The sequence below is a fragment of the Apus apus genome, chromosome 4 (genome assembly GCF_020740795.1).
Source record: "Apus apus isolate bApuApu2 chromosome 4, bApuApu2.pri.cur, whole genome shotgun sequence".
NCBI lineage: Eukaryota > Metazoa > Chordata > Aves > Apodiformes > Apodidae > Apus > Apus apus.
This window is the reverse complement of record NC_067285.1, coordinates 14734736-14760228: the sequence shown is the minus strand read 5'-3', so window position 1 is coordinate 14760228 and position 25493 is coordinate 14734736. Positions and strand designations below refer to the sequence as shown.

The window sequence follows — 25493 nt, the reverse complement described above, 5'->3', positions numbered from 1 at the left end:
GCTGCGACCCCAGTGCCCTTCCGTAAGCTGAGCAGCTAAAAGTGCTGCTGGTTGCAAGCCCCTTACTCCTCTTTCCACAGGGGTCCCTCTCCTGCACCCCCCACCCAGGAAAAGAGCCAGGCTCCCTTAAAAAGAAAGAATTATTTATTGGATGATCTTAAAAAGACTCCCTGGGAGTGAGCGAAGGGGTGGGAGTGCCATCCTCTGCACCCAGCCCTGCTGGAGAGCAAGCTGGGCAGTACCTGTGCTAGTGAGGGCAGCACCTTGTGCTAGAGGAAGGAGCAGCAGCTCTGCCACCTCCCTCTGGCGCTGCCTGCAGCCACCAAGGAGCCTAGAGCAGGCATCCAGCCACTGACACTGCCCAATGTTTCCTGTGGCTCTTGTCAGCCATACATCCCAGCACTCACCTTGGCACTTGGGCCAAAGGGAGCAGTGGTGGTGGAGCAGGTCCCCTGTGTGCTCCCCTGCCTGTGGGGAGGGAGATCTGCAGCAGCCAGGCCTCAGATGGTCAGGAGCGGCGTGCGATGCTTCATCACGCAAAGTGGCAGGTCCCAGCTCAGGCCTGTCCCATGGGGCAGGTGAGGAGAGGGCAGCAGGACACGGGTGAGCCAGTGCCTGTGGAGAGAGGAGTGAGCCAACAGAAAAAGCTCAGGTCTTGGTGCTTCTCAGCTCTTCAGAGCCAAGCCAGTTCCTGAGCTGCCATGATGCCAGAGTTCCTCAGCTGGGGCTCTCTTGGCAAAGGGGTGCTGGGAAGGCCAAAGCTTGCCATTTGGCAGGGCTGAGGAGCCACATGGTACCTGATGCCCAGATCTTCCATGCTTTGCAAAGCCTGGAGCAGCACAAAGCACAGGAAACTTGCTATCCTGCTCTGCCCCAGCTGCCCAAGGAGAGCCTCCGTGTCCCAGCACCCCCTTGCTCCACTGAGCCACCACCTTCTCAGGCAGGGGCTTCCCTAGAGCTTTACCTTGGCAGGTCCACGCCCAGGAACACCTTCCAGTTATCCCAGCCTCCGTAACTGTAGGGGTTCCTGAAGACCTGCCAGCCAGGGAGATGCATGTCACACCTGGCTCAGCTGCAGCCAGCCCTCCCGCTCTGGGGGCTGCACTCACCTTGCCTTTCTTCTGCAGTCGCTGCCTCTCCTTCTTGTTGATGTGCCGCTCGATGCTGGTCTCCCCGCGGGTGATGAGGGCAGCATGCCACAGCGTGAGGGCACCCAGGGCCAGTGCAACCGAGCTGGGGACAGCAAGGGACAGCAGGTTGCACACAGGCCTTCCTTCCCTGCTGTCGCAGCTGTAGGGGGCTGCACAGGTGGGTGGGCTGCTCTAAGCCCCTGTGACAGAGCTGAAATCTCTCCTCTGTGGCCCAAGGCTGGGTAGGGCATGGAAGTCTCTGCTAGAGCAGGTCAGCCTGGCCCCACGAAGGTAGAGGGTGAATAATGTCAGAGTCAGGGGGCTGCATACTGGGTCCCCCACTACCCTCACTGCCAGCCCCTTGGCCCTGTTACCTGCACAGGACCCAGAGGTAGACGATGCTCTTGTGGAAAGCTCGCTGGCGGAAGGAGAAGGTGGGTGGTGGGGTCTGGTAGTAGGTCTGAAAAAGGACCAGAACGGGAAGGAATTACCCAAACTGCTTCATAGCTTAGTGCCAGACAGGGGGACTGCTGCACACCTCACTGGTGCAGAGCTTGAACAGCTAGGAAGGACTGAGGCTGGAACCAACACAACAGCCAGGGTGATGGGAACAGCCACAAGACAGACAGACATCCGAAAGCTGGCAGAGGGGTGAGAAGCAGTGGGCTGGGGGGCAGAGAGCAACTATGGGACTGGTCAGGACACTGCACCACACTGCAGCTGAGGGTGAGATGTGTACTCACTGCTGCAGCTTCCCCAAGAGAGCAGGGCCTGAGCAGTGCATGGCATGCAGCTGCCACCAGCCAAAGCCCCTGGAAGCTGGGTGCACAGGGAGCAGACCCCAAGCTCCTGGAGGTGCTGCCTGTAGCAGAGCTGCCCGGCCAGCCCCAGCTCTCCAACACATGAGCACAGGGGCTGGTTCTGGCTCGAGAGCATGACCCCAAGCAGGACCAAGCCTGCAGGGCAGCTCTGCCCCGCACCACCTGGAGCAGCTGGGGGGCGGGGATGTCCCACCTGGTTGGCAGCCACCTGCAGTCTCTCCTTGTCAAGCAGTTTCATTCTCTAGGGGGATGGAAAACAGGGCACCAGTTAGGTGTCTCAGAAGAGGGGGCCCTTCCCCCTCACCCGCCCGCAGGACCAGGGCAGCTGGGGACCTCGCAGGAGGAGAGAGAGGAGAAGCAAAGTCACCAGAAGGCCGTAGCTGGCCCAGCCTCTTTCTGCAAGCTCAGCCTGGGGAGCCCAGGCAGGCTGTGTGCACAGCGGGGTGAGGGCCAAGGCCTGCCCCCTCACCTCGATGGCTGCATAGGCATCCCGGAACATCTCCCAGCCGCTGATGCTGCAGTAGATGCAGCCCATGGTCATGAACAGGCAGAAGGAGAAGAAGTAGCGGTGGTTGTAGTGTCCCACGCAGTTGTTCAGCCAGGCTGCCTCTGGGGTTAAAGGTGTGTAACTGTGACAGGTCGTGGGTCCAAACCCACCCCAGGGACCAGGGCAGTTCTTCTGGGCCTGATGCCCAGCAGCCTTCCCCTTCCTGGCTGACTTGGGAGAGGAGCAGGGCAGGGAGAGAAGGGGGAAGCAGAGCTGGCTTCCCCTGGGAGAGCGCTGTGGGTTAGTGCTGCAGAAGGATACGGCAGTGGTGGTCCATCTTCAGCACGCACCTGGGAGGAAGGAGAGCAATGCTAGTGTCAATGTCAGTGTAAGCACCTTGTTTGGGAGGGGACAGGCAGCACCTCCAGCCCTGTGGGCTGTGCAAGAGACGTGGCAAGCAGCCAGCAGGAGGGACTCCAATGTCACAGCGTGGTGGGGAAAAGGAGAGGGGTCTCAGAGGCTGCCCCAAGGGCCGCAGTGGGCAGAGGGTGAAGCCCTACCTGTTGCAGATGCTGCAGTGGTGGGTGCGAGCTGGCTTGGGGGCAATGCACTTCCTGCAGATGGAGATGCCGGTGAGGTTGTCCTTGGCCTGCACACAGGTCAGAAGAGATGTATGCACCTGAGCCCTGCTCCCACATCTCCCCTCTGCCTCCCCTCCCCCAACTCCACTGCCCAGCCTCACTGTCCAGATCTGGAGGATGCCTCCCGCAACAGTAACACCAGGCTGGTCTAGCTGCTCGCAGTGATCATCCATAGCTGGTCCCCAGCACCCAGCTGGGAGAGCCTGGGCTGCCAGTTGGTGCCTCACCTGTGGTGGGTGCCCAGGTGAGGTGGTGATGGCCTTGTAGTAGTGGAAGACGATCATGACAAGGTTCCAGTGTCCATAGGCAAGGTGCCAGCAGATCCAGGCAGGCGTGTAGGTCTGCAGGATGAGGGGCAGCAGACAGATGTACACAATGGCCACAATAGAGCTCGTCAGCCCAATCACCAGTGCCACAAACACCTACAGGAAAGGGGTCCAGGTCACCAGGACAGGCAGCACCTGCCACTGGCTACTTGGGGAAAGGCACAGAATACAACCACAGGAAAACAATCTGAACCACACATTGAGATCCCCACTCCCTTCCTGCCTAGAGCACAGGCAGCCCTGAGACTCAGCTGTCCTTGTTTGCTCCAGCCCCAAGAGCCGGGTGCCTCCCTAGCCAGTGAGGGTACTCACCACGCCAAACCACCGTGTGACGTGGTCCACCAGCCAGTAGATGGGCTCAAAGAGGGAGTCGAGCACCACGTCGCCGTTGGTGAAGGAGTTGTAGAGCAGGGAGCGGAGGCAGAGGTGCCCGTAATGCCACAGCTGCTCCGCCTGCCGCACCAGCTTAAACCGCCGCCGCCGGCCCAGCCGCAGGCACTTGAGGAGCAGGCGCATCACCGCTGCAAACATCTGCTGCCGGCTCCTCATCCCTGCCACAGCACGCCTGGGGGGAGAGGAGCTCAGCGTGGGTAGGCAACCCCACTGCCTGGCTGTCCCTCAGGAAGGGTCTCCTCTCACAGACGTGCTGGTGTTGGTCGCGCAGCTCCCTGCACAGCAGGGCAGGGGCCTCTCCTTCGCCCTGCGCAAGGACGCAGAGCAGGGGGAGCTGAGCCCAGACTCCTGGAGGCTGTGGGACCACTGAGGGCTCTCTGCATGGAGGGGGAGACACAGGCCCCTTGGTGTCTGGGCTCAGATGCGCTCTGGCCCCATCTCATCTTTCCCAGCAGGGAGAGGGACAGCAGAACAAGACAGAGAGTCTGATTCAGAGGAAACCAGAGAAGGCACGAGCATCCAGGATGCTGGGCCAGTTCCAGGGATGATCCCAGACCCAGCCCTTCCCAAGAGGTTTGAGAACAGGGGAACCTACACAAGATGTATGTGGAGCAACTGGGACAGAGTTACTTCTGCCCTAGTCCCTCTCCTCACGTGCAACAAGCAGGGCCTGCATGCTGCTTCCCTTCACCTCAACCACTAGACCAAGCTGCACAGGCCACACCACACCTTTCCCAACCTCACAGCTCCTCTCCAAGAGTCCCAACACTTCCCCTTCCTCTCACCTGGGTCCACCTTGCATAATGCCACACACCAGCGATGAAGCGGCCCAGGAGCAGCCTCAGGCCCAGGCGATGCTGCGCGGTGCTCCCCTGCTCACTGAACCCCTTGTCCCACCTGAGAGCTGCACTGGGAGCAAGGAGGAACCCGAGCTGTCCCAGCAGCTGGGAAAATGATCTGCAGGGCTGGGGCCCCCAGACCTCTGGGCAGGCAGTGCCCATCAATATTAAGCAGCGAGGCTGCCCCGGGGTCCTGCTGAGGCACGTTTTGAGCCTGGTCCAAGCACCTGCCTTGGTGTGGTGCCAGGCAGTGGTGTCACAACTCAGGGTCCTTCCAGCAGGGACCAGCTCCCTGTGCAGCCACGCTGGCTGCACAGCCCCTGGGCAGCAGCAGGGAGTGTAAAGGCAGAAGCTGCATTATCCAGATGGGCTGTTCAAAGGAGCCAGGGTCTCCCCTCTGCCCCTCCAAATGAGTGTGGGGCTGATGCCAAGGCTGGAAGCAACTGGACACAAGGACACCAGACCCATCAGTGCACCCCATGTTTCCTGTACCCTATTAAAGGGAAGATGGGATGTTGTCAATCTGAGTCAAAAGGTGACACAAACCCCAGTGCCACTCTCTTCCCTGCATTTCCCCCTCACGCTGTCAAGAGTTTTCCTCTGAAACACATTAGGTGCAAAGCTGAGTAACAACTTCCTGCTGTGCAGCCTTTGGGTAGCACCTGTCCCCATACTGTCAGTGTGTTATAAGGCAAAATGCCCAGCCAGCAGCAGGTCTTGGGGTTGCCTCCAAACACACAGCACTTCCTCACCCAGCTGGCTCCCCCGTCCCTCAGGCTGCCATCTCCAATCACAGACATTTCCTTGCCCACAACAGCTGGTGGCTGCTAAGCAGGGAGCCCACAGGGCAGGCGGCCAACCTGCCCACACTGCCAGGGACAGGGAAGGACTGTGCTCCGCGCTTGCCTGCAGACAGCATCAGAGCCACAGGGTGAGGTTCCGGCAGAGCCACGCACCTCGCTTGACCCAGGCAGGTACTGGGGCTCACCCTGCTCACGGCCCTCCCACCAACAGCTCTGTGGAGCATTAATTCCACCGGCACAGCCGAGACCAGAGGCAACACCACGGCCCAGGGCGGACGCCCTCGGATCTGCCCTGCCCACCCCCGGCACCGCCGGGGCCTTGCCCCCGCTGGCTCCAACCACCCAGCCCGGCAGCACCCACCAGCGCGGCCCAGCTCCGCAACACCCACAGCGCAGCATCACCCAACCCCACAGTGCCAAGACACCCCCAGGCACCCCGCCCCATCACGCAAAGGTTGCCCGTAGCAACAGCAAAAAGACCCCCAGCCTCACTGCATCCCGCCCATAGCGCCCGGCATCCCCGGACCCTCCAAACCCACAGCTCCCCCCTATCGCTTCCCAGCCCCACGGAGGTCCAGCGTCCACCCCAGGCCCTTGACACCCCGTGCGGCGCCGCCGACCTACCCGCCGCCCGCGCTCCGCCGCCCGCCGCCCCCATGCCCGGCGCCCCGCCGCGCTCCCGGCCCCGCGGGCGGCGCCTGCGCGGCCCCGGCACACGGCACGCCGGGAGGGGCCCTTGCGGGATGGACTACAACTCCCAGCAAGCAGCGCGCCCCGGGTGAGGGGGAACCAATAGCCACTCCGCTCACATCCAGCGCTGGCGCCCGGGACCAATAGGACGAGGGCTTTCGGCGGCTGCACTGCCAGCAGCGAACATGGCGCCTCCCGCGCGCTACTGCGTCCCCGGTGAGTGCGGGCCCGGAAAGGAGGTGATGGTGGTCGAGTGCCCAGGGCAGAAGAGGAGGCTCCTGGAGCTTGGGAGGTGCCCAGGGCAGGGGGCGGCTCGGGGCTGGGGTGCCCGGAGAAAGGGCGCTCAGGCGGGGAGTGCGGGAGAGGGCGGCCTGGGGCCGAGTGCCCGCGGGCGGACGGGGCTCGCCCGGGGGCTGCAGGGCGGGACTGCCCGGGGGAGGGCTGCCCTGCCGCTCTGCGTCCCGCGCCTGGGGCGGTGCGGAGCCGAGGAGCCGCGGGGCGGGAGCGGGAGGCCGGGCGCGCTGGCGGTGCCAGCCCCTCAGCCCCTGCCCCGCAGGCGAGCGGCTGTGCAGCGTGGAGGAGGCCGCGGCTGGCAGCGGGACCTACACCCGGCACGGCTTCATCTTCTCCTCGCTGGCCGGCTGCCTGGAGAAGAGGAGCGAAGACAGTGGGGTAAGCACGGCCGCGGCACCCTGCCCTTCCCTGAGCCGCTGCTGGACACTGAGGCTTCGTCGCCCCTTCCCAACTTGGAAGGGCCAGCCAGTGCCTGCTGCAAGCCCGGTCCTGCGTGACCCTGCGTGTGGGCCATGCCCCAAACCAACCCTCCTGTCTGCTGCCCCGCAGCTGCCCGTCGTGTCGGTGGTGAGAGATGCTGAGTCCCAGCTCCTGCCCGATGTGGGGGCCGTGGTGACATGCAAGGTAGGGCACCGTGATGGCAGACCTCGCCACTTCCACCAGGCTGATATTTCCTCCTTTGCATGTACGGGGTGGGCTGAGGAGACCCCGGGCTAGTTAGTACACTCCATACAGCTTCCAGCAGGGCAGAGGCAGCCCAGTGGCTCCCTGGGGTCCCTTACCCACAGAAAAGCCAGATATTGGTGCAGCAGTCACCTCTCAACTCTCCCTACCCCGAGGCTTAGGTAGGCTGAGGGGAAATTTTTCTTTGCCTTCCAGAGCTCTTTCTGGTCCCCCTTTGTGGGGGGCAGTGCCTGTAACAGCTTGGAGGAAGGGTGGCATAGAGCAGGGATTAGTTTCCTCATGGTCCTGATGGTGGGAGAGAGACTGGGGTCACCGCAGATCTCAGCCTTATTCCTGTGTCTTGAGTTGCACAAGGATCATGTTGCTTACTGCCAGCTGTCCCACAGCTTTGGTCACGGGGAGGGGGCCAAATGAGATAGAAAAACCCTGTCCTGCCTGCGCTCTGCCCTTTCCCTGCCTGACTCCTCTTTTCCTTGGACAGGTTTGCAGCATCAACTCCCGCTTTGCCAAGGTGCACATCCTGTACGTTGGCTCCACGCCGCTGAAGTCCACATTCCGGGGGACGATACGGTAGGGAGTTGTGTTTTTCATGGTATAGGGTGCCAAGCACCCCATCATCAGGGGGAGAGGAAGCCTCTTCTGGGCAGTGTTGTCAGCTGCCCTGCCTGGAGCACTGGGCAGGTGTCCAGCATGTCCTGGCCAGCACCCAGGGAGGCTGAGGCAGCTCCTGCTGCAGGACAGAGAGTCATCTTTGCTCACTGGTGCTAAGATTCCTCATCTCCTTTTTCAGGAGAGAAGATATTCGAGCCACAGAGAAAGATAAGGTCAGTGAGGCTCTGCTGGTGACTCTGCTACCACAGCTGCCCCCACTCCTTCCTTCTGCTGGTGGAGGGCATTCATCTTGCCGCTGACGAGCACCCCAACATGCTGTGTGGTTTTGCCGGCTCTCTCCTGTGCAGGTAGAAGTGTACAAGAGTTTCCGCCCTGGTGACATAGTACTGGCCAAGGTTGTATCCTTTACCCACCTGGCACAGCAGGTTTGCTCAGTCCCCTCAGGGAGGCCTTTCCCTTAACCTCCACCTGACCAGATCTCGCTGGGGGACGCGCAGTCCAACTACCTGCTGAGCACAGCAGAGAACGAGCTGGGTGTAGTGGTGGCACGCAGCGAGGCAGGTAGGGACAAGCTCTGGCAGGTCTTCCTCATCGCTGCTGGAGGGGCAGCTGTTCCTCCTCCCTTTCCACACGGAGGAACTGTTTTGGGAAGGGGAAGCCCTGACAGATGGTGTCCCTAGGGGTGCAGATGGTGCCTATCAGCTGGTGCGAGATGCAGTGCCCGCGGACACACACCAAGGACTTCCGAAAGGTGGCCCGTGTGCAGCCCCAGTTCCTGCAGACCTAGCATAGACACTGCAGGGCAGGGAACTCACGCCTCTTCCACATCTTCAAGAGGCTGGAACAGCTGGATGAGCCCTTGCTCGCAGGATGGGTTTTGTATTTCTGGATAATAAATACTTTTTGAGAGCTCTGTGATTGCTCAGTTATGGGGAGGCCAGGGCTGCCTGCAGCCCACTGTTGAGGGGCCAGCTTCCCCAGCATGGCAGCTGGGAGGAAGGATGTGTTCCCCACCCGTGGCTGGGGAGGGGAGCAACCCAGTGGCTCTGCCACAGTGAGGCGAACAGCAGAGCTCTGGTTTGCGGCTGGGTGGTGCTGGCTCCAGATACCAACCCTCACCAGGGTGGTTTCCAGCAGAGAGCAGCTTGGTCTCCCTGCCCTGCTGATAACCAGTACAGGCTGCGGCTCAGCCCTGGGGCACCGCATCTCCTCCAGGCGTACATGCCCTGCCTGCCTCTGGGGACAAGGGTGTGCCTTAAAACCAAGAGTAACAGGGCGTCACCCTCCCCGCAGGGATTGCAGAGCCGTGCTTTGCTCCCCGAGCCCAGAACTTCGGCACCCCCACCTTGGTGCCCAGCAGTCGCTGCTGCCTCGCAGACACACGGTAGGAACCTGCAGGAGGTGGCAAAGGAGAGCACCCACACCTCGTTATTGCGCATGACTCCTTTATTGAACTGGAACGAGACACAGCTGCTATGGTCGGACAGTTACACAGACCCCCTGCAAGCCCAGGCTCGCGATGCTGGCAGAGGGGGAGGCCACAGTGACAGGGCCACTTGGGATAGGGCACAACAGCACCTGCTTCAACAGCAGGACTGGGATGAGCTTCAGCTGGGGGAAGGGTGTGGTGGACATGGACTTCCAGACGACAGGCTCCCGCTCCCTCTCCCTCCCTCACCTTCTCCCAAGGCAATAAGTTAAAGCAGGGGCTGGCAGAGCTAAGTCCAGAGTCATGAGTACCACCCTTAGTACCACCAAAATACAACCCTTTCAGCATCTATGCACCACAGTCCTTGTGCCACGCACCCATGTGGGGACAGGGTACTCATCTTGGTCACTGCCTGCACTGTGCTCGCCCCACTGCTCCCGAGATGATTAAATCAAGCAACAAAACTACAGTAACCAGGTGACAAGAACTGCTGGGGAAGCAAAGCAGAGGAGGAGCCTGGCACAGTGAGGGATCATTCAGCACATCCCCCTGCAGACAGGGTCCCAGGGCTGGGATCTCAGTGTGGAAAGGTGTGTGAGCGCTGCCAGGGCTCCCCTTCACACCAGACTGTGCGCACAGCCCCTCGCACCCAGGCTGTCTGCAGAGGGGAGCCTGGTCCCAAGGGAATGGGCCTAATCCTGGAGAGCTGCTCCAGCTGCGCAGCTCCAAGTTCCTACAGCTGTGGGAGGTGTGCAACAGAGGGGTGGGGGACAGTGGGGGGCTCTACTACGTGCAAGCCTGTTGCCCGCCCTCACTTCTTGACCTTGCCCTGAGCAGCGACAGCCTCCATGGCCTTGCGCACCGTCTCCTCATCCCCCAGGAACTGCATGGGCTTGACGGGCTTCAGGTTCTTGTCCAGCTCGTAGACAATCGGGATGCCGGTGGGCAGGTTCAGCTCCATGATGGCCTCTTCCGACATGCCTGCAGACACGGGCACCATTGCTTGTGGCCCCACTCACACACTGCCAGCTGGGGCAGTGGGGAGACCCCACAAAACTCGCGCTGGGCTGACGTACCTTCCAGATGCTTGACGATCCCACGCAGGCTATTGCCATGGGCAGCAATAAGGACTCGTTTGCCTTCTTTGATCTGTGGGACGATTTCCTCATTCCAGAAAGGCAGAGCCCGGGCGATGGTGTCCTTCAGGCTCTCGCATGTCGGCAGCTGGTCCTCTGTCAGATCAGCATAGCGACGGTCCTGGGAGAATGACCAGGCTCAGACTGCAGCACAAGGCAGTGTAGGGTGGTGGCAGCAGCAACGCCTTCATTCCCCCACCCCCCAAGTTCTCTGCGTAGGGACCTGCTACACGTAGGCAAAGCTAGGCTTGGAAGCAAGGAAGTGCCTTTGAGCTCTGAGGCTGCGCTCAGTTATGGTCAAGGCTGTGAGCCCTTCCTGGGTAAAGGCCCATGTTCCTTGCTCTGGGTGAAGAACCAGATCAAACATCCATGCATGGGTCACAGGACTAATGATTAACAGAGGTGTCATTCCCCTCTGCTTTCAATCTGTCCATGCAATGTCCAGGGGTTCAACTCCCCTGGGACTGAGTGGGACAAACTCAGCCCAACACCAACGCCCTGGCTGCTGCAACAGAGACAGAGGAGACCTCGTGGGGGAAACCAGCCCACGCTACAGGGACCCGAGGAGCCTGGCAGCAAGGCAGATGAAGAGCAACGGGTCTTACCTTGCTGATGGTGCTGTAGAAGGGGTGATCGGACTGCATGGGAGGCGGAGGGATGTCATACGAGCGCCTCCAGATCTTCACCTGTGCCTCGCCGTGCTTCGCCGCCGTCTCGGCCTTGTTCAGACCGGTGAGAGCTCCGTAGTGCCTCTCGTTCAGGCGCCAGGTTCGGATAACGGGTAACCACATCTGATCGATGGCATCCAGGACGGTCCAGAGGGTACGGATGGCCCGTTTCTGTACCGAGGTGAAGCAAATGTCGAACTCGAAGCCGGCGTCTGAAATAGACCAGGAGAAAGGGGGTGCGGGGGCACCACGGAGGTGAGTGCCGGGCCTTACGCAACCGGTGAGAGGCCAAGGGCGGAGACCGCGCCGTTACCGGCCGCCTCCTCGCAGCCGGCGGAGCGCCCCACCGCGCGCTGCGGACGGCAGGGAGGCGACGGGTACCGGAGAACGGGGGGCTCTCCGGTACCGCAGAACCTGTGGCTCTCCCCTCGGCCCCGGAGGGGCCGCCGGCACCGGGGGGCCTCAAAGCCACCCCCGAGAGGCCCGAGGCGGCCGCACCCCCCCCCCAGCCCCCATCGCTCTCCCCCCTCCCCCGACCCCCTTGCCCCGGTACCTCGCAGGGCCTCGCCGCCGCGCCGCGCCTCCTGCTGCCCGGCGGGGCTGAGATCGGCATCGTACCAGCCGCTGAAGCGGTTCTCCAGGTTCCAGGCGCTCTCGCCGTGGCGGATGAGGACGAGCCGATAGGCGGCCATGGCGGGAACGGCACCGAGAGGAGGCCGGTCTGCGCGCGCTCCCTCGCCTCGCGCTGCCGCCGCTGCCGCCGCGCGCGACTGACGCTCCCGGCGCCGCCCCGCCCCCCCCGCGCGCGGCGAGGCGAGGGGGGGGGGGGGGCCGGTGCGCACGCGCAGGGCGGCGCGCGGGCGGAGGCGCACGTAGCGCATGGCGCGCGCGGGAAGGGCGGCGCGACCTTCAGCGCGTGACGTCACGGGCGCGGGGCGGCCCGCCCGGGGTCCCGCGCGGCGCCGGGAGCGGAGCCGGGGCCCGCGGTTCCGCAGAGCGGCAGCACCGGCGGCGCCGGCCCTCCCCGTCAGGGGGACGCTCCTTCGGTGGCTGCCCCGGGTCTCCCGCCCAAGCCCCCGCGGGGGGCGACCCCGCTCGGCTTCCCCGGCCCCTCTCCCGGCCCGCCCTGAGGGCAGCCTTGCCCTCACTCAAGATGGCGGCGGGCGCCGGAAGCGGAAGGGAGGGGGCGCGGCGCGGCGGCACGCGGAGCCGGGCCCAGCATGGCGCGGAGCGGGCGGCTCCGCTCGGGCGCGGCCAGCAAGCTGAAGCGGTGGCGGAAGGGCCACAGCAGCGACTGCAACCCCGAGACCCGCCAGCACCGCCTGGCCGCCCGCAGCCGCTTCTGCAGCCGGCCCGCGGGTGAGGGCTCGGGGCAGGGGACGCAGCCCTGGGGCGGCCTGTGCCGGCCCTTCCCGGCGGGGGCTGCGGGGCGAGCCGCCGCGTCCCGAGGGCTGCGCTGGGGACAGGGTGGCCCGGAGCGCTGGCTCCCACGCCGCGGGGCAGGCAGCGGCAGCAAACCGGGGAGCAGAGCCGAGCCCGGGGCATGACGAGTGTGTCCTCGTTGCCGTCCCCCTGACGCACTGACACGGGGCACGGCCTGCAGTGAGCCCACGGCAGGAGAGGCCAGGCCTTTCGGCTCCCAAAAGCTCCTGGCCCTGCCTGTAAGTGCTGCTGTGGCGTCTGGCGCGGAGACAAACGCGACCGACTGCTGCTCTGAAGGCTGCACGGTGGGCAGGACAGACCTTGGAGCACTGTAGTCTGTGAGGGGCTGAACCTGTGCCTTGGCGGTCTGGTTGTCAGGCCTGCAGGTAAACTTTGCAGTTCTGAACGTACTTCTTCACCCCAGCAGGGAAAAGCAACTTGACAGTAGATGCCTTGAAGCTGCACAATGAGCTGCAGTCAGGATCCCTGCGTTTGGAGCGAAGGAATGACAGTGCTCAGTGCTGTATGGAGGAGGATGATGCTGTGGAAGCCACCACGGAAAAGTCCTCTGGCACCTTCCTGAGCGGGTTGAGTGACTGCACCAACGTCACCTTCAGCAAAGTGCAGCGCTTCTGGGAATCCAACTCTGCTGCTCACAAAGAGGTACAGGCAGGAGCAGCACGGGGAGGGGGTGCCTGGTGGGGACAACCCCCCAGGTGCCAGGGTGAGGGCACTGACCTACTCTGCTTGTTGCCTGTAGATCTGTGCTGTGCTGGCAGCTGTGACAGAGGTGATCCGCTCGCAGGGCGGCAAGGAGAGCGAGACAGAGTACTTTGCTGCACTGGTGAGTGACAGTCCCGGGGAGGAGGTGTGAGGGGAGCTGCTGTTGGCAGCGTGGTTGGGCTTCAGGAGGGTTGGTGCAGGAAGGTGCCAAGGCCCTGGGTTTCCTTTAATAGAGATGCTGCTGGGATTGGTTGAGGAATTGGGGCTGGGGAAGGGCTGGCCTGGGGTGAACCTCCGCTGCCCCTTGCTGACCCGTACTCTCTTCCTAGATGACCACACTGGAGGCAGTTGAGTCTCCTGAGTCGCTGGCTGCTGTTGCCTACCTGCTTAACCTTGTCATAAAGCGGTGAGTGGCAGCAGAGGAGTGAGAAGAGCTACTTGGCCCCATCATGGAAGAGGGGCTGGTGCTGTCCCCCCTCTCTAGGCTGGGGAAAGGACCCATCAGGAGCAGACTGGGGATCCTGTTCCCTGCATGACTGCCACTAGCTGCCCTCTCCTCATCCCACTGACATGCTCCTTTTTCCCGGCAGGGTCCCAAGCCCTGTGCTTATTAAAAAGTTCTCAGATGCCTCAAAAGCCTTCATGGGTATCGTGTCTTCACAGGCTTGCAGCAGCTCCACCTCTGCTCTGCGATGGGTGAGTAGCCAAGAGGGGCAGCCAGTTCTGCCCAGAGGTTTGCTGAGGTGGAGACTGGTGGTGTTGGGTGCTCGGCCTGAGGCCATTGCAGTGAGGGAGGGTCTCTGTGGGATGATGCAAATGCTGCTGTTGCTCCCATGTTGTAGGTCCTCTCTTGCCTTGCCACGCTGCTGCGGAAGCAGGACTTGGCAGCCTGGAGCTATCCTGTTACCCTCCAGGTCTATCACGGCTTACTGAGCTTCTGTGTTCATACCAAGCCCAAGGTGAGCTCCTGGTTCCCCTGGCAAGTGATGATGCTGCCTCTGGGGCTCGTTTCTGGGGCTGGCTGTGTCCTTGGGGTCTGTGGCTTCTATCTACCTGGGCTCTCCTTCCCCCAGGTGCGGAAGGCGGCACAGCAGGGCGTGTGCTCTGTCCTGAGGGGCAGCGAGTTCATGTTTGGAGATGCAGCCCCCGAGCATCACCCTGCGGCACCCTCCACTGCCAAGTTCTGTGTGCAAGAGATCGAAAAAGCTGGAGGTGTGGGGTGCTGGAGCAAGGGGTCTGCAGATGGGGGGCCCTGTGGCTGTGGGAGAGTAAGAACTTGAAAGTAAGAGGGGAGGGTGCAGCACCCTGGATCGCTGGGGAGGGTATGAGACACCTCTGAGGTGTTCTGGAGGGTCATCAGCCCCATGCCTGTGGATTTAATCTTCCCAGAAGCTGGGGAGGTGTTCATCCCAGCTCTGTGGGTCAGAACCAGTGCCATTTCAGGGCGCTCGGAGGGCTTTGCCATGGGGTGTCACAGGCTCAGACATTGCTTCCACAGGCACCAAGGAGGCGACCACCACCTTGCACGTCCTCGCTCTGCTGCGGGACCTGCTGCCCTGCTTCCCTGCAGCCATGGTGAAGACCTGCTGCGAGACCTTGCTCCGAGTCATGACCCTCAGCCATGTGGTGAGCGTCCCCACACCATGGATGGGGAGGGTAGCCCCTTCCCCCTTGGCTGCACCCTGGAAGTGCTCAAACTCCCTCAGCTTCTGGCTGTGAGCCTGGAAATGCAGGATGCAAACACGGAGGAGCCTGGAGCAGCTGGTGCTTGCTGGCCTGCCTGCTGTGGAAGGGGAGGCTGAAGATGGTGCATAGTCACAGCAGTGCTGGGCTTCCTAGGGCAGAGCCTGCTCTGGGAAGGGGGACAGTGCAAAGCAGAGCCCCCTTCTCCTGACACCATGTTCTTTGCAGCTAGTGACGGCATGTGCCATGCAAGCCTTCCACAGCCTCTTCAGTGCCCAGGCCAGCGTGGCCTGCCTGCCAGCTGAGCTCAATGCCCAGATCATCACTGTAAGTTTGGGGCACCAATGTGGAGAGGGACAGGACTGGCAGTGCCACCACACCCACCCACCCACCCACCCTTCTGCTTCCCTAGGCCCTCTATGACTATGTGCCCAGCACAAGTGACTTGCAGCCGCTGCAGACCTGGCTGTCCACCATGGAGCGGGCGCACATCAACCTGTGCAGGTGCAAGGAGGGACTGCAGTGGGGCAGGGGGAGAGGTGTCTGTTCGGTCTCTCACCTGCCTGGTCTTTCTTCTCTAGGCTGCAGAAGGACCTGTGCTGGGCTCACCTGCCCAGACTCTTCTCTGCTGCCATGAACTGCTTCCTCTCCCCGCATTCCCAGGTGGTGGCTGCGGCAGCGTGGACCCTGAAGGTACCACACATGATGGGGTAACTCTCCCTGTTCAGCTGCCATGGGCCTTACAGGGGGCTCTGCCCAGGGGCTAGGGGCTTGGGGCTTGCTGGGGCGTGGTGTGCCCCCTGTGCCTTCTAGGGAATCTGTGGCCCACTGTTGTCCCATTTTCCCATGCAGACCCTCCTGAGCGAGTGTATCGCTCCCCAAATGGAGGACCTAGGCACCATCTCTGGATCTGCCCCAGCCCCTGCCTCCTACCTCTGCAAGATGTTCAGGTGAGGAGCAGTGGTGTGGGAGAGGCTGGCCCTGTGAGCCCAGCTGAGCTCTGGGCAGCCTCTGCCCAGTCCCCAGTCGGGGCTGGCAGGCCTAGTAGACACCTTGATCACTGCTGGGTCAGTCCCTGCCAGCTTGATGTTCTCTCTCCTCAGGTCAGTGGAGGAAGGCCTGACCTACCGTTTCCATGCAGCGTGGGAAGAAGTACTGCGTGTGCTGGAGGTCTTCTTCAAGACATGTGGGAAGCAGTGCCAGCCCATCATGAGGAAGGTGAGCTGGGCTGGGAGGGCACAGGCTCTCTGGGGAGGTGGGTGGGTAGCTGTGCTGCTGCTGGGGCTGTGCTGTCATCTCCAGCTGCGGAGCGGGGCCGTCCCAGTGCCCGCTGTCCTGTCCGTGCATGGGCAGGGTGTGCGTAGCTCTGGGACTTGGCACCAGGACACACAGGGCAACTGGCAGTGAGTCACATGTGCCAGACCTGCCTCCATGGCTCTTCTGAAGCCATCCTACCCTGTCCCCACAGTGCCTCCAGTCCCTGTGTGACCTGCGTTTGTCCCCACACTTCCCCTACACCGCTGAGGTGGACCTGGTGGTGGGAGCTGCCGTGAGCACCATGGGCCCCGAGGTGCTGCTGGAAGCTGTTCCCCTGGAGATTGATGGCAAAGAGTGAGTACAGTCCTGGGATAGCAACTTTGCAGCCGTTAGTTAGATTTCTGTTCAGTCCCCCTGCTGTTCTGGAGGTGTTTGGCTCTGGCGAGCCTACCTATACCCACCTTTGGGGCTGGGTGGAGGTGCCTTCTGCTCAGCAGCTCCCCTGACCCATGCCTTCCCTCCCCAGGGAGACGCTGGATTTCCCCCGCAGCTGGCTCCTGCCGGTGCTGCGGGACTATGTGCAGGGTGCTCGGCTCGGCTTCTTCACCAGCTACTTCTTGCCCTTGGCGGCCGCCCTGAAAAGCAGAGGTGAGGAGGGGGGTGGCATGGTGGGGATCCCAGTGGGTGCAGTCCTGTGCTCCCAGGAGCCCAAGGATGCTCCATGGGACCTCCCTTCCCTCCCCTGGGGTTGAGTGGAGTTTTGCCAGCTCTACTGCTCCACTCATCTCCCCCTTCTCTTCCACAGCCCTAGAGTTTACCCAGGCAGGGAAGAGCGTGGAGGCCAAGATCTACGACACGTTGCAGTGGCAGGTAATGAGGAGTGCCCGGTAGCCCTGCCGTGGTGTTCTTGTGGTACCAGGCTGGGGTGTGGTGACTTGGGCGATGGGTGCTGGCCTCCCACCTCTTCCTTTGCCTTCCAGGTCTGGACCCTGCTGCCTGGCTTCTGCACCCACCCCACGGATGTGCTGGGGGCCTTCAAGGGGCTGGCCCGCACCCTGGGCATGGCCATCAGCGAGCGCCCCGACCTCCGCCCCACCGTGTGCCAGGCCCTGCGCACCCTCATCCACAAGGGCTGCAAGACAGGTTGGAGAGAGACAGACCCTTCAGTTGGTTCCCTGTCCCACAGGGTGACCTGGAGAGGGGAGATGCTGATCTGTAGCCCCCTGTCATTCTCTCCCTAGATGCGGAGCGGGCAGAAGTGGGTCGCTTTGCCAAAAATTTCCTGCCCATCCTGTTCAATGTGTACAGCCAGCCTGAGGAGGATGGAGGCAGCAGTCCTCAGCGCCGCTCTGTGCTGGACACTGTCCGTGCCTACCTGACCATCACCAACCCCCAGGTGAGGGTAGCCTAGGGCAAGCTGGGCTAGCTTGGGCCAGTGTCTCCCAGTCAGACCCAGTTTGATGGGGCTGTGGTGGGTGCCCGACTGGAGAGGACAGGAAGAAAGAAGCTGGGCAGAGAGCAACCTTTCCGTGCCCTCAAGGGAAAATAATCCATCCCAGCCAGTGGGATGTGTGTGGGACTTCCCACTCTTGCAGCCACACCTGCCACATCGTGCATGAGCCCTTTGGGAATTTGTCCAGCTCTTTTTGGACCCTCCAGTGCTGGTCTCCACAGAGTCCTGCAGTGAGGCATTTGTGAAGTAGATTGCAGATTTCTGAAAAAGTGCTCCCTTCAGTCAGTTCTGATCCTGCTCTTTCAGATGGTGTGCGGGTTCCTGCATAAAGCCAGTGAGAAGCTGACCAGTCCTGAGAGCTCTGAGTTTGCCAGGTAACACCCTGGGGCTGGTACTAATAGATAAAGCTGCAGCTTCCTCCTGATGAGCAGCACTAGGACACTCATGCTGTCCCATGTGGGATATGTTATTCTTGTGCATTTGATGAGACTCACGCTTTGGTCAGGCAGTGTTAGTGATGCTGCAGCTACCCACCTGTGTGTCCTTCTGTGCTGCAGACTCTCCATCCTGGACCTGGTGGTGGCAATGGCACCCTATGCTGATGAGCAGTCCCTGGGCTCCCTGTACCGCACCATCCAGCCTTCCCTCCAGGTGAGTTGGCCACCAGCCACCACAGGCACAGGGGTGCAGTGAAGCACCGTCTGCTTGTTGCCAACCTGGACCATGCTCTGGGAGCTTGAGCAGCTGCTGCAGGGAACAGGTGTCTGCTGGGTGGTGGGGGTGCTGTGGGGGTCCCTTCAGACACGGTGGCCAGGAGCTGCCCTGACGGTGGCTCGTGTTGGCCGTCCCTGCAGAGCAAGGAGCACAGCATGCAGAAGAAGGCGTACCGTGTGCTGGAGGAGGTGTGTGCTGCTCCCCATGCACCCTGCCAGGCCTTCGTCCGCTCCCACCTGCCGGACCTGCAGGCAGCGCTGCTGGACTCGCTCAAGAGCGCTGCGTCCCCAGCCAAGAGGGTGAGAGAGAGGGCTGCGCTGGCCCAGCTTGGCCCCTGCCAGGAGAGGATGGGGAAAGGGCAGCTGGTGTGTGTCCCTGGGTGTACCAGTGTTGGCCTCTTTCTTTCCCCAGCCCCGGCTGAAGTGCCTGTTCCACATCGTGAAGCAGCTCTCTGCAGAGCATGAGGCCTTCATCACCGCCCTAGTCCCAGAGGTGAGCATGGTCCCCAGGGGAACCAGCTGATTTTGGCCATGGTGGAGACGGCAGGGTTGTGATGTGCCCATGTGCCTGCAGGTCATCCTCTGCACCAAGGAGGTGTCAGTCGGAGCCCGCAAGAACGCCTTCATGCTGCTCGTGGAGATGGGACATGCCTTTATCCGCTTCGGGCCCACCCCCCAAGGTGAGCTCCTGCTCTGTTTGCTCAGCCCAGGGCGATCGCACCCCTGCCTGGCACCCCACCAAAAAAGGCCTGGGATGCTGCTGGGCGGGGGGCAAGAGATGGGTCTGAGTCATTCCCCTCCTGCAGAGGCCATGCAGCGGTTCCTGCTCCTGGTCTACGCGGGGCTGACAGGCTCCGTCACCATGATCAGCTGCACAGTGCTGGCGCTGACCCGCCTGTTCTTTGAGTTCAAAGGTGAGCAGGAGGGCTGGGGGGACAGAGGCAGCACCTTCTGGCAAAGGTGGCTGCTGGAAGGAGGCTGGCTGTGGCTGAACCTTGCTGTGGTTGCAGATCACCTGGAGCTGAGCGTGGTGGAGCAGCTCTTGCAGAACGTCTGTCTGCTGCTGGCCTCCCGCACACGGGACGTGGTGAAGGCAGCTCTGGGCTTCCTCAAAGTCATGCTGCTGCTGGTGGACACCAAGCTGCTGGCCAAGCACATCCAGATGATGGTGAGATCCTGCATGGGATGCCCTGAGGAGGGTGGCGTGGCAGAGCTGGGTCTGTGTTGGGTGTCTTCAGCTGCACCCTGCTTCTGCCTGGAAGCCAGGGTGGCAGAGAAGACAGTGAGGAGGTCCTTCTTCTGAATGCTGGCATGAACCTGCCAGAGAACCTCCTGCGCAGGGAGACCCCCTCACAGTCCTGCTTGGGGTGGATGTGGGGAGACAGTAGCAGGGTGAGCAAGGTGGCTGTGCAGGAGAAGTGTAAGAGGCTGGGTGCCCAGGGCAGGGGTGCTGTGGTCTTGAGGGTCTCTGTCCTGGCAGCTGGAGGCCTTGGGGAACCTTTCAGATGACATGAGACGCCACTTCCGTATGAAGCTGCGAAACCTCTTCACCAGGTTCATCCGCAAATTCGGGTGAGCCGGGGTCTTCTGGGTCAGACTGGAGCTGCACTGGAGCAGCGAGGGAGCTCCCTAGGAAGGAGTGTGGGAGGAGTTGGGAGCTGACCACTCTCTGTGCTTCTCAGCTTCGAGCTGGTGAAGGGGCTGCTGCCAGCTGAGTATCACAAGGTGCTGGTGAACATCCGCAAGGCAGAAGCCCGGAGCCGCAAGCAGCGCGCCCTGCGGCAGGCGGCTGCAGATGTGGGTGAAGAGGAGGCACCTCCAGCACAGCCCAGGGGAGACAGGTAAAGATGGGGCAGGGGTGAAGAAGGAGCAGCCCTGTCAGATCTAGCGGTAGGGACATCTCCAGCACAGGGGTTGCTGTGTGCTATGGGGCAGGCTGGGGTCTGCATTCGTGGGCTTGTTCCACTTCTGTTATCCTCTTGGCCTTTTGACCAGCATGGAGGAGATCCTGGCTGACTCAGAGGATGAGGAGAAAGAAGAGGAGGAACGGCAGCGGAGCAAGGAGCGGAGGAAGCAAGCACGGCAGAAGGGCCAGGCCTGGCTGAAGGAAGGGGAAGAGGATGAGCCTCTCAACTTTCTGGACCCCAAAGTGTCCCAGCGGGTGTTGGGTGAGGAGTGGAGCTTCAGGTGGTGGGATGGAGGGGTGGGAGCTGGTGTGATGTACAGGGGCCCTGGGGGTACGACTGCCCCCAGGAGTGGGTACTTCCCCAGGCCCTGATCCCACTCTCTGTGAGCAGCCACCAAGCCAGGCCGTAAGCAGTCCAGAGGAGTCAGCCATGACTTCCAGGTGTCTGAGGATGGGCGCCTGATCATTCACGAAGAGGAGGAGGATGTGGACAATGATGAAGCCAAAGGTACTGCCAGTTGGGCAGGGGCACCCTACTCCTGCAGCAACTCTGAGGACTGGCACAGTACTGGGGCTCTCCTGTACGTGCATCCTGCACTGACCCTCTTATCCTGTGCTGTAGGAGCAGATGACATGGCAGATGTACTGCAAGATGTGGGTCTCCGTAGTGTGAGTACAGGGTTCCTGGTCCTGAGGAGATGCTGGGGAAACTCAGCTGTGCCAAACCCCTTCCTGTGCCACAGCAGCTCTGCCCAAGAGCTGGTGGGGACTCTGGGCATGTGCCAGTTTACTGGAGGGGTGTGAGGGGCTGGCTGGGGCAGGGGATGTGTGTGGGCAGTCTGGAAAGTCTCTGGCCCCTATGGGAGATCAGGGGTCCATGGGAGGGCAGAACTAGCTGGACAAGCCAGCTGCAGGATCCCTGCTGCATTCTTCTGCAGAAGAAAAGCCAGAAGCGTCGGTTCAGAGAGGAGCCAGATGATGAGGAACCTGAGACTGGGACCTGCTCTCAGTACAAAGGTAAGTCCTTTGCCTGTGCCTGGTTTGGGGCTCCCCAGGGGTCCAGAACCACATCCCATCTTACTGGGCTGCTCCAGGACAGCTGGAGCAGAGCTCTGTGCTCATGGGAAATGGTTACCCTTCTCTGCTGTCCTCACACCCAAGAGCTGGAGGCAAAAACAGAAACAGCTTCTCCAGCCCTGGTGCATTCTAGTATAGGAAGTTGGAAGGGGGAGCTCTGAAACCTCTTTTTAACACACATTCCCTGTTTTCCAGCTGGAGGCTCTGGGATCCACCGGCAGCTGGACAAGGAGCCAGCCTTTGGTGCAGAGTACAGATCCAAGGTGAGTGACCTGGGGGGTGGCAGGGTTTGTGGGGGGAGATGCCTGGGGCTCTGCTTGGGCAGGATTGCTGCTGGTCTGGGAGGACAGGAAGCACCCAGTGCTTGCTGAAGGTCTGGTCCAGCAGTGCTAAGGATGGGAGAGAAATCTGCTCCAAGAGGAGCTGTCAAACATTCAGTACCTGTGAACTTTTCCAGCCCATCTTGGTGTCCTGCCCTTGCTGTGGCCAGTTGCCACTCACCTCTCAAAGCAGGTGTCTGTAGCATCATCTGAGTGGGGAATTGGCTCCAAGGGCCATGTGCTCAGCTGGCACCTGTTACAACATAGGCCAGGTGCCAGGGTTGGACCACAGCAGGACACATGCATCTCCCATGGTGCTGCATCTTCTCCAGTGTCACTGTCTCCCACAGAAAGGCAAAGGTGATGTGAAGAAGAAGGGCCAGCTTGACCCCTATGCCTACATCCCCCTGAACAGAGCTGGACTCAACAGAAGGTGAGAATAGCTGGGAAAGGCACAGGGTGGTGAATGATGCAAAAAAAATGGTTTGATCCCACTTTTTATTGTTACATTTTTGGGGGGAACCCCTTGCCAGCCTCTGCTCCACTCCTTGTGGAGCTTGGAGCATCCCTATGCCTCAGCTGTGCTAACCCAGCCTTCTGCTTCTTCCTCCCTCCAGGAAGCGGGCAAAAATGCAGGGCCAGTTCAAGGGCCTGATGAAGGGTGCCCAACGCGGGGCCAAGGCCGGCCGCAGGAACCGTCCGAAGGCCCAGCGCCCATGAAGAGCCTTGGGGGCACCTGCCCAAGAACAGACAACACCCTGTGGCCTCTGGGCACAGGAGGATGTGGTCTTCATGAGTGGAGCAGGGGGGACTTGTCTGCAGGACATGACCTGCATCTGTCTGAGACTCACTGGGAAGCCACCCTGTTGTATTATGGACTTTTGGCCCAAGCCCTGCCCTCCTGTGCCTGGAGGAAGGCGCTGGGTGCCTGGTGCCAGGGTACATGTGTGTGTGTGTGAGAGCAAGCAACATGTAATAATTCCTCTGTATTGATAAACAGCCACTGTTCCTACACAGCCCAGATTCCTACTCTCTTTCCTTAAGGGCTGTGTCCCCTGTGCTCTGCCCACTGCCTCAGCTCAGCAGGACCTGCATCAGCCTGGGACCCAAGGCCAGAGCCCTCTCCTCTGCCTGGAGCTTGCTTGGGGCCACCAGGAGCCCCACTGCAGTACAGAGCAGTGAGATACAGCCTGTGTCCCCTGCCCTCCTGGCAGACTTGCAGTGGGGCTCAGTCATGCAGTTGGCTAAAGAGAGAATCCAGATGATGTGAAAAGTCCTTTGCTACAACCAGCTGCCTTACACAAACTCCTTTTTGGCAACATCTTCTGGATGAACAGGGTCTCAGCCTGGGGATCTGTGCCATGTGGGGAGTGTCTGCCATTTGGCTGCCACTGTTTTTGGTCCTGCCTCTTGCCCCAGCCATTCCTGGTTGCAGTACAGAACAGTTAGCTAGAAATTTCTTCAAATTGGCTAGAAAACTGCTACTGCAAACCTCTGTGTCTTGCCCTTCCCCTTACCTATGAGAGCCGAGAAAAGCCCTTTCCTCTCCTTTGGCCACCTGCCAGCTAAGCCTGAGCAGCGCAAGTAATCCTTGACCTTTTTAGCTGCCCAGCCATCTCAGGTTGGCCTGAGCATCTGTTTTTACCCAGTGACTTCAGCACTGAGCCTGAAAGATGGTGTTTGGCCAAAGCACACTGAAGAGAATGGAGCTGAGGGTACGGGTACAGGTCCCATTGCTCACACTGCAATGATCATGTATTTGTGATCGTAGCTGGCTTTCCTTTTCTATATTAAAAAGCCTTTGGTCCTTTGTCATTTCCTGCCATGGTAGCTTACATGCTGGAATTGCAACGCTTCTCAGTCTCCTAATAAGCTAAAGGGATTGTGCTTGTTTGGCCTTTTACTGCAGGATTTTCTGGAGGCTGCAAATCCAGTTTTGTGACCCTGTCATGTGCGGCTTGCTTTTTTTAAGATCCTTTTAAAAGCCTGGGGGTAGAGAAGGAGCTCTTGTACTGGTATTGGTCCTGCCTTGTCTCACTTGGACCCTTAAGCCCCAGGGCCATGTTGAGGTGCTGCTGCTCTAATCCTGCCAGGAAGGAGAGCCCACAGCCTGGCCTATGGGAGAGGCGTCTCCAGTAGCACCTCCTGGCTATGTTCAGTCAGCAGGAGCTACATCCATCTTCCTCTGCTACCTGCAGCCTTGGCCTGATGCCCTCCCTCCCCTGAGAGCAGGATGGGGGGAAACAGGCACCATTCACCTTCTGAGCCCCCAGCGCCTGTAACATGTGGCTTCAGGCCCACCAGAGCTATCTGTCTTTCTACTTTCTCTTCTTGGAGAGAGTGCCTGGAGAAAGCTGTAGCTAATTCGTTTAAAGGCTCCAGATTACTTACTGTATTGTTCTTAATTTGTATGTTGTTGCTTAAATTAGTGCACGCCTGCGTGGAACGGAAGAGTTTCATTAGCACAGAGGATGGTGTTCGCCTGAGCTGCTGTCCAGAGCAAAGATTGTTCCACAACATTTTGTTAATCAGCTAATTAATCATGTAATGCCTAGAAACCCTTGAAGAGGAGACATCACCCAGCCCGAGGGAGGCTGGCTGTGCCTCAAGCCCGCTCCCCACCAGCAGCTGTCCCTGCAGGGAGCAGCGCCCTGTCCCAGAGGGCCACAGGAGGCTGCGCGCAGCTCTGCTAAGGGGCAGGGCGAGGGTGATGTGGGGTCCTGCCTCCTGCAGATGCCAGACACAAATATTTTGCAGTTACCTGCAGAGAAGTGCAAGAGAGGGATCCGCAGCGATGCTTGTCATTTGCTGCCATGCTGGGAGGTGGCGGGAGGCTCTTTCTTCACCCAGCAAGCCCTTCTTAGACCATGCACCTCCTTTCCGCAGGCTGCAGCAGGCGCTGGCTGTACCCGTGTTCAGCTCTGCTTGTGCAGCAAAGGGTCACGAAAGGCTCTTAACCTTGCCGGTACCCTCTGCAAAGCAGGTCGCCAAGTCGTGGGCGTGCTAGGCCCGCGTGAGGGAAGGCTGGCAGGACTACCAGCCTGCTGCAGGTGGCCCCTGGACTGGCTGGGACGGTTGCCCACCTTGGGCTTTAAGAGTTAAAATCAGGAGGAGAAGGGGAACATAACTGCTTCCCTACCCTAGGAGCTGCCTGCGCAGGCTGCGGCGCTGCTGCCGGCCAGCGGGACCCCTCCCCACGGGCGCGCCGAGGTGCCCCCAGCCCCGAGCCAGGACCTGGCACAGGCCGAGGTGCCGGGATGGGAGAACCTCCCGGGGGCAGCAGCATGAGGGGAATCTTGGTGTTCATGCTAGAACGATAGGCCGGAAGACAAAATTAAGTGCGGTTTTTTTTAAAGCGCCGAGGGACCACTACAGCTGAAATCTGGTAACTTAAAAAGAAAAGAAGTCAGATTAACTGCTAGTCCCCTCGGTGTTCTCATCTGCACTTTCACCCGTTCCTAAAGAGTGGTCTTTTTTTGGGTTGTAAACCCAGGTGTAGCAGGGGCACAGCAGCCCTGGCTGCGGGCGAGGCCGGGGCTGCCGCCCGCAAAGGAAAAAAGAAATAAATAAAACTGCTTTCCCGAGGTCTCTGCTCCGCTGGTTTCTCCTGGAGGGCCAGCGAAGATAAAAAGCCATCGGGCTGAGAGGCGGGGGGGGCTGGTGGCGGGACTCGTGCTCCCCGGGGCGCTCCGCGGGGCTCCGCAGGCTCGGGCAGGCCCTGCCGCGCCGCGGACACCGGGGCCGCCGCGTTCCTAAAGCCTCCCCGAGAGAAACCGGGGGGGCTGCCCCCCCGGCCTACGACTCCCAGCATGCCTCGCGCGCCCACCCGTCGCCGCCGTGCGCGCGGAACGGCAGTCGTCCCGTTCGAACCGGCCAATGGCGGGGGGGGCCGCGCCGGCGGCAGCCAATGGCGCTGCGCGTCGCGGGGGGGCGGGGCCAAGGGGGTGGCGCGGCGGGCCAATGGGGAGGCGGGGCGGCAGGTATGA

General features: G+C 61.1%; 4 protein-coding genes across 7 annotated transcripts; 2 read left to right on the top strand and 2 right to left on the bottom strand.

The window, feature by feature from the left end:
• Positions 1-126: 126 nt before the first annotated feature.
• On the bottom strand, positions 127-5820 carry ZDHHC16 (zinc finger DHHC-type palmitoyltransferase 16). Of its 3 annotated transcripts, none has more exons than XM_051618236.1 (11): positions 4584-5820; positions 3718-3970; positions 3307-3501; positions 2999-3087; positions 2760-2788; positions 2421-2554; positions 2145-2192; positions 1505-1590; positions 1110-1233; positions 965-1035; positions 127-615 (listed from the first exon to the last, which is right to left on the bottom strand). In XM_051618236.1, exons 1-11 carry the CDS (start codon positions 4598-4600, stop codon positions 501-503), a joined length of 1161 nt encoding a protein of 386 aa, XP_051474196.1. In that variant the 5' UTR covers positions 4601-5820; the 3' UTR covers positions 127-500. The 3 variants fall into 3 exon arrangements, with proteins under 3 accessions (XP_051474196.1, XP_051474198.1, XP_051474197.1); XM_051618238.1 differs by having other exon boundaries at positions 3307-3420; XM_051618237.1 differs by lacking the exon at positions 2145-2192.
• A 451-nt stretch (positions 5821-6271) lies between these two features.
• Positions 6272-8629, top strand: EXOSC1 (exosome component 1). The gene is made up of 8 exons (XM_051619793.1): positions 6272-6346; positions 6687-6802; positions 6974-7048; positions 7590-7678; positions 7899-7932; positions 8068-8118; positions 8197-8281; positions 8401-8629. Exons 1-8 carry the CDS (start codon positions 6316-6318, stop codon positions 8505-8507), a joined length of 588 nt encoding a protein of 195 aa, XP_051475753.1. The 5' UTR covers positions 6272-6315; the 3' UTR covers positions 8508-8629.
• A 519-nt stretch (positions 8630-9148) lies between these two features.
• PGAM1 (phosphoglycerate mutase 1) lies at positions 9149-11750 on the bottom strand. Its single transcript, XM_051617279.1, has 4 exons — positions 11507-11750; positions 10891-11165; positions 10226-10406; positions 9149-10130 (listed from the first exon to the last, which is right to left on the bottom strand). Exons 1-4 carry the CDS (start codon positions 11643-11645, stop codon positions 9961-9963), a joined length of 765 nt encoding a protein of 254 aa, XP_051473239.1. The 5' UTR covers positions 11646-11750; the 3' UTR covers positions 9149-9960.
• A 340-nt stretch (positions 11751-12090) lies between these two features.
• RRP12 (ribosomal RNA processing 12 homolog) lies at positions 12091-22523 on the top strand. 2 transcript variants are annotated; one of them, XM_051617278.1, is made up of 34 exons: positions 12091-12312; positions 12803-13038; positions 13136-13219; positions 13428-13504; positions 13689-13794; positions 13941-14057; positions 14172-14310; positions 14597-14724; positions 15010-15108; positions 15194-15285; positions 15363-15474; positions 15634-15731; positions 15885-15999; positions 16250-16392; positions 16565-16686; positions 16844-16908; positions 17019-17181; positions 17280-17434; positions 17798-17865; positions 18049-18142; positions 18346-18504; positions 18617-18697; positions 18779-18884; positions 19011-19118; positions 19215-19372; positions 19685-19776; positions 19887-20045; positions 20200-20372; positions 20502-20618; positions 20733-20779; positions 21049-21127; positions 21383-21450; positions 21858-21940; positions 22125-22523. In XM_051617278.1, the coding sequence occupies exons 1-34, from the start codon at positions 12174-12176 to the stop codon at positions 22225-22227; spliced, it is 3885 nt and encodes a 1294-aa protein (XP_051473238.1). In that variant the 5' UTR covers positions 12091-12173; the 3' UTR covers positions 22228-22523. The 2 variants fall into 2 exon arrangements, with proteins under 2 accessions (XP_051473238.1, XP_051473237.1); XM_051617277.1 differs by having other exon boundaries at positions 12800-13038.
• Positions 22524-25493: the final 2970 nt, after the last annotated feature.

Bases quoted from the DNA above. Each gene is read 5' to 3' on its own strand.
- PGAM1 (XM_051617279.1), bottom strand. From the start codon at position 11,645: ATGGCCGCCTATCGGCTCGTCCTCATCCGCCACGGCGAGAGCGCCTGG. The intron at 11,166-11,506 runs GTACCGGGGCAA...GGTCTATTTCAG, and splicing joins CGGCGGCGAGGCCCTGCGAG to ACGCCGGCTTCGAGTTCGAC. The intron at 10,407-10,890 runs GTAAGACCCGTT...TCATTCTCCCAG, and splicing joins TCTACAGCACCATCAGCAAG to GACCGTCGCTATGCTGATCT.
- RRP12 (XM_051617277.1), top strand. From the start codon at position 12,174: ATGGCGCGGAGCGGGCGGCTCCGCTCGGGCGCGGCCAGCAAGCTGAAG. The intron at 14,311-14,596 runs GTGTGGGGTGCT...TTGCTTCCACAG, and splicing joins AGAGATCGAAAAAGCTGGAG to GCACCAAGGAGGCGACCACC. The intron at 17,866-18,048 runs GTAACACCCTGG...TCTGTGCTGCAG, and splicing joins GAGAGCTCTGAGTTTGCCAG to ACTCTCCATCCTGGACCTGG.
- ZDHHC16 (XM_051618236.1), bottom strand. The intron at 1,234-1,504 runs GTAACAGGGCCA...TGCTGTCCCCAG, and splicing joins TACCTCTGGGTCCTGTGCAG to CTCGGTTGCACTGGCCCTGG. The intron at 616-964 runs GTAAAGCTCTAG...CTCTCTCCACAG, and splicing joins CTGGGCGTGGACCTGCCAAG to GCACTGGCTCACCCGTGTCC.
- EXOSC1 (XM_051619793.1), top strand. From the start codon at position 6,316: ATGGCGCCTCCCGCGCGCTACTGCGTCCCCG. The intron at 6,803-6,973 runs GTAAGCACGGCC...GCTGCCCCGCAG, and splicing joins AGAGGAGCGAAGACAGTGGG to CTGCCCGTCGTGTCGGTGGT. The intron at 8,282-8,400 runs GTAGGGACAAGC...TGGTGTCCCTAG, and splicing joins GGTGGCACGCAGCGAGGCAG to GGGTGCAGATGGTGCCTATC.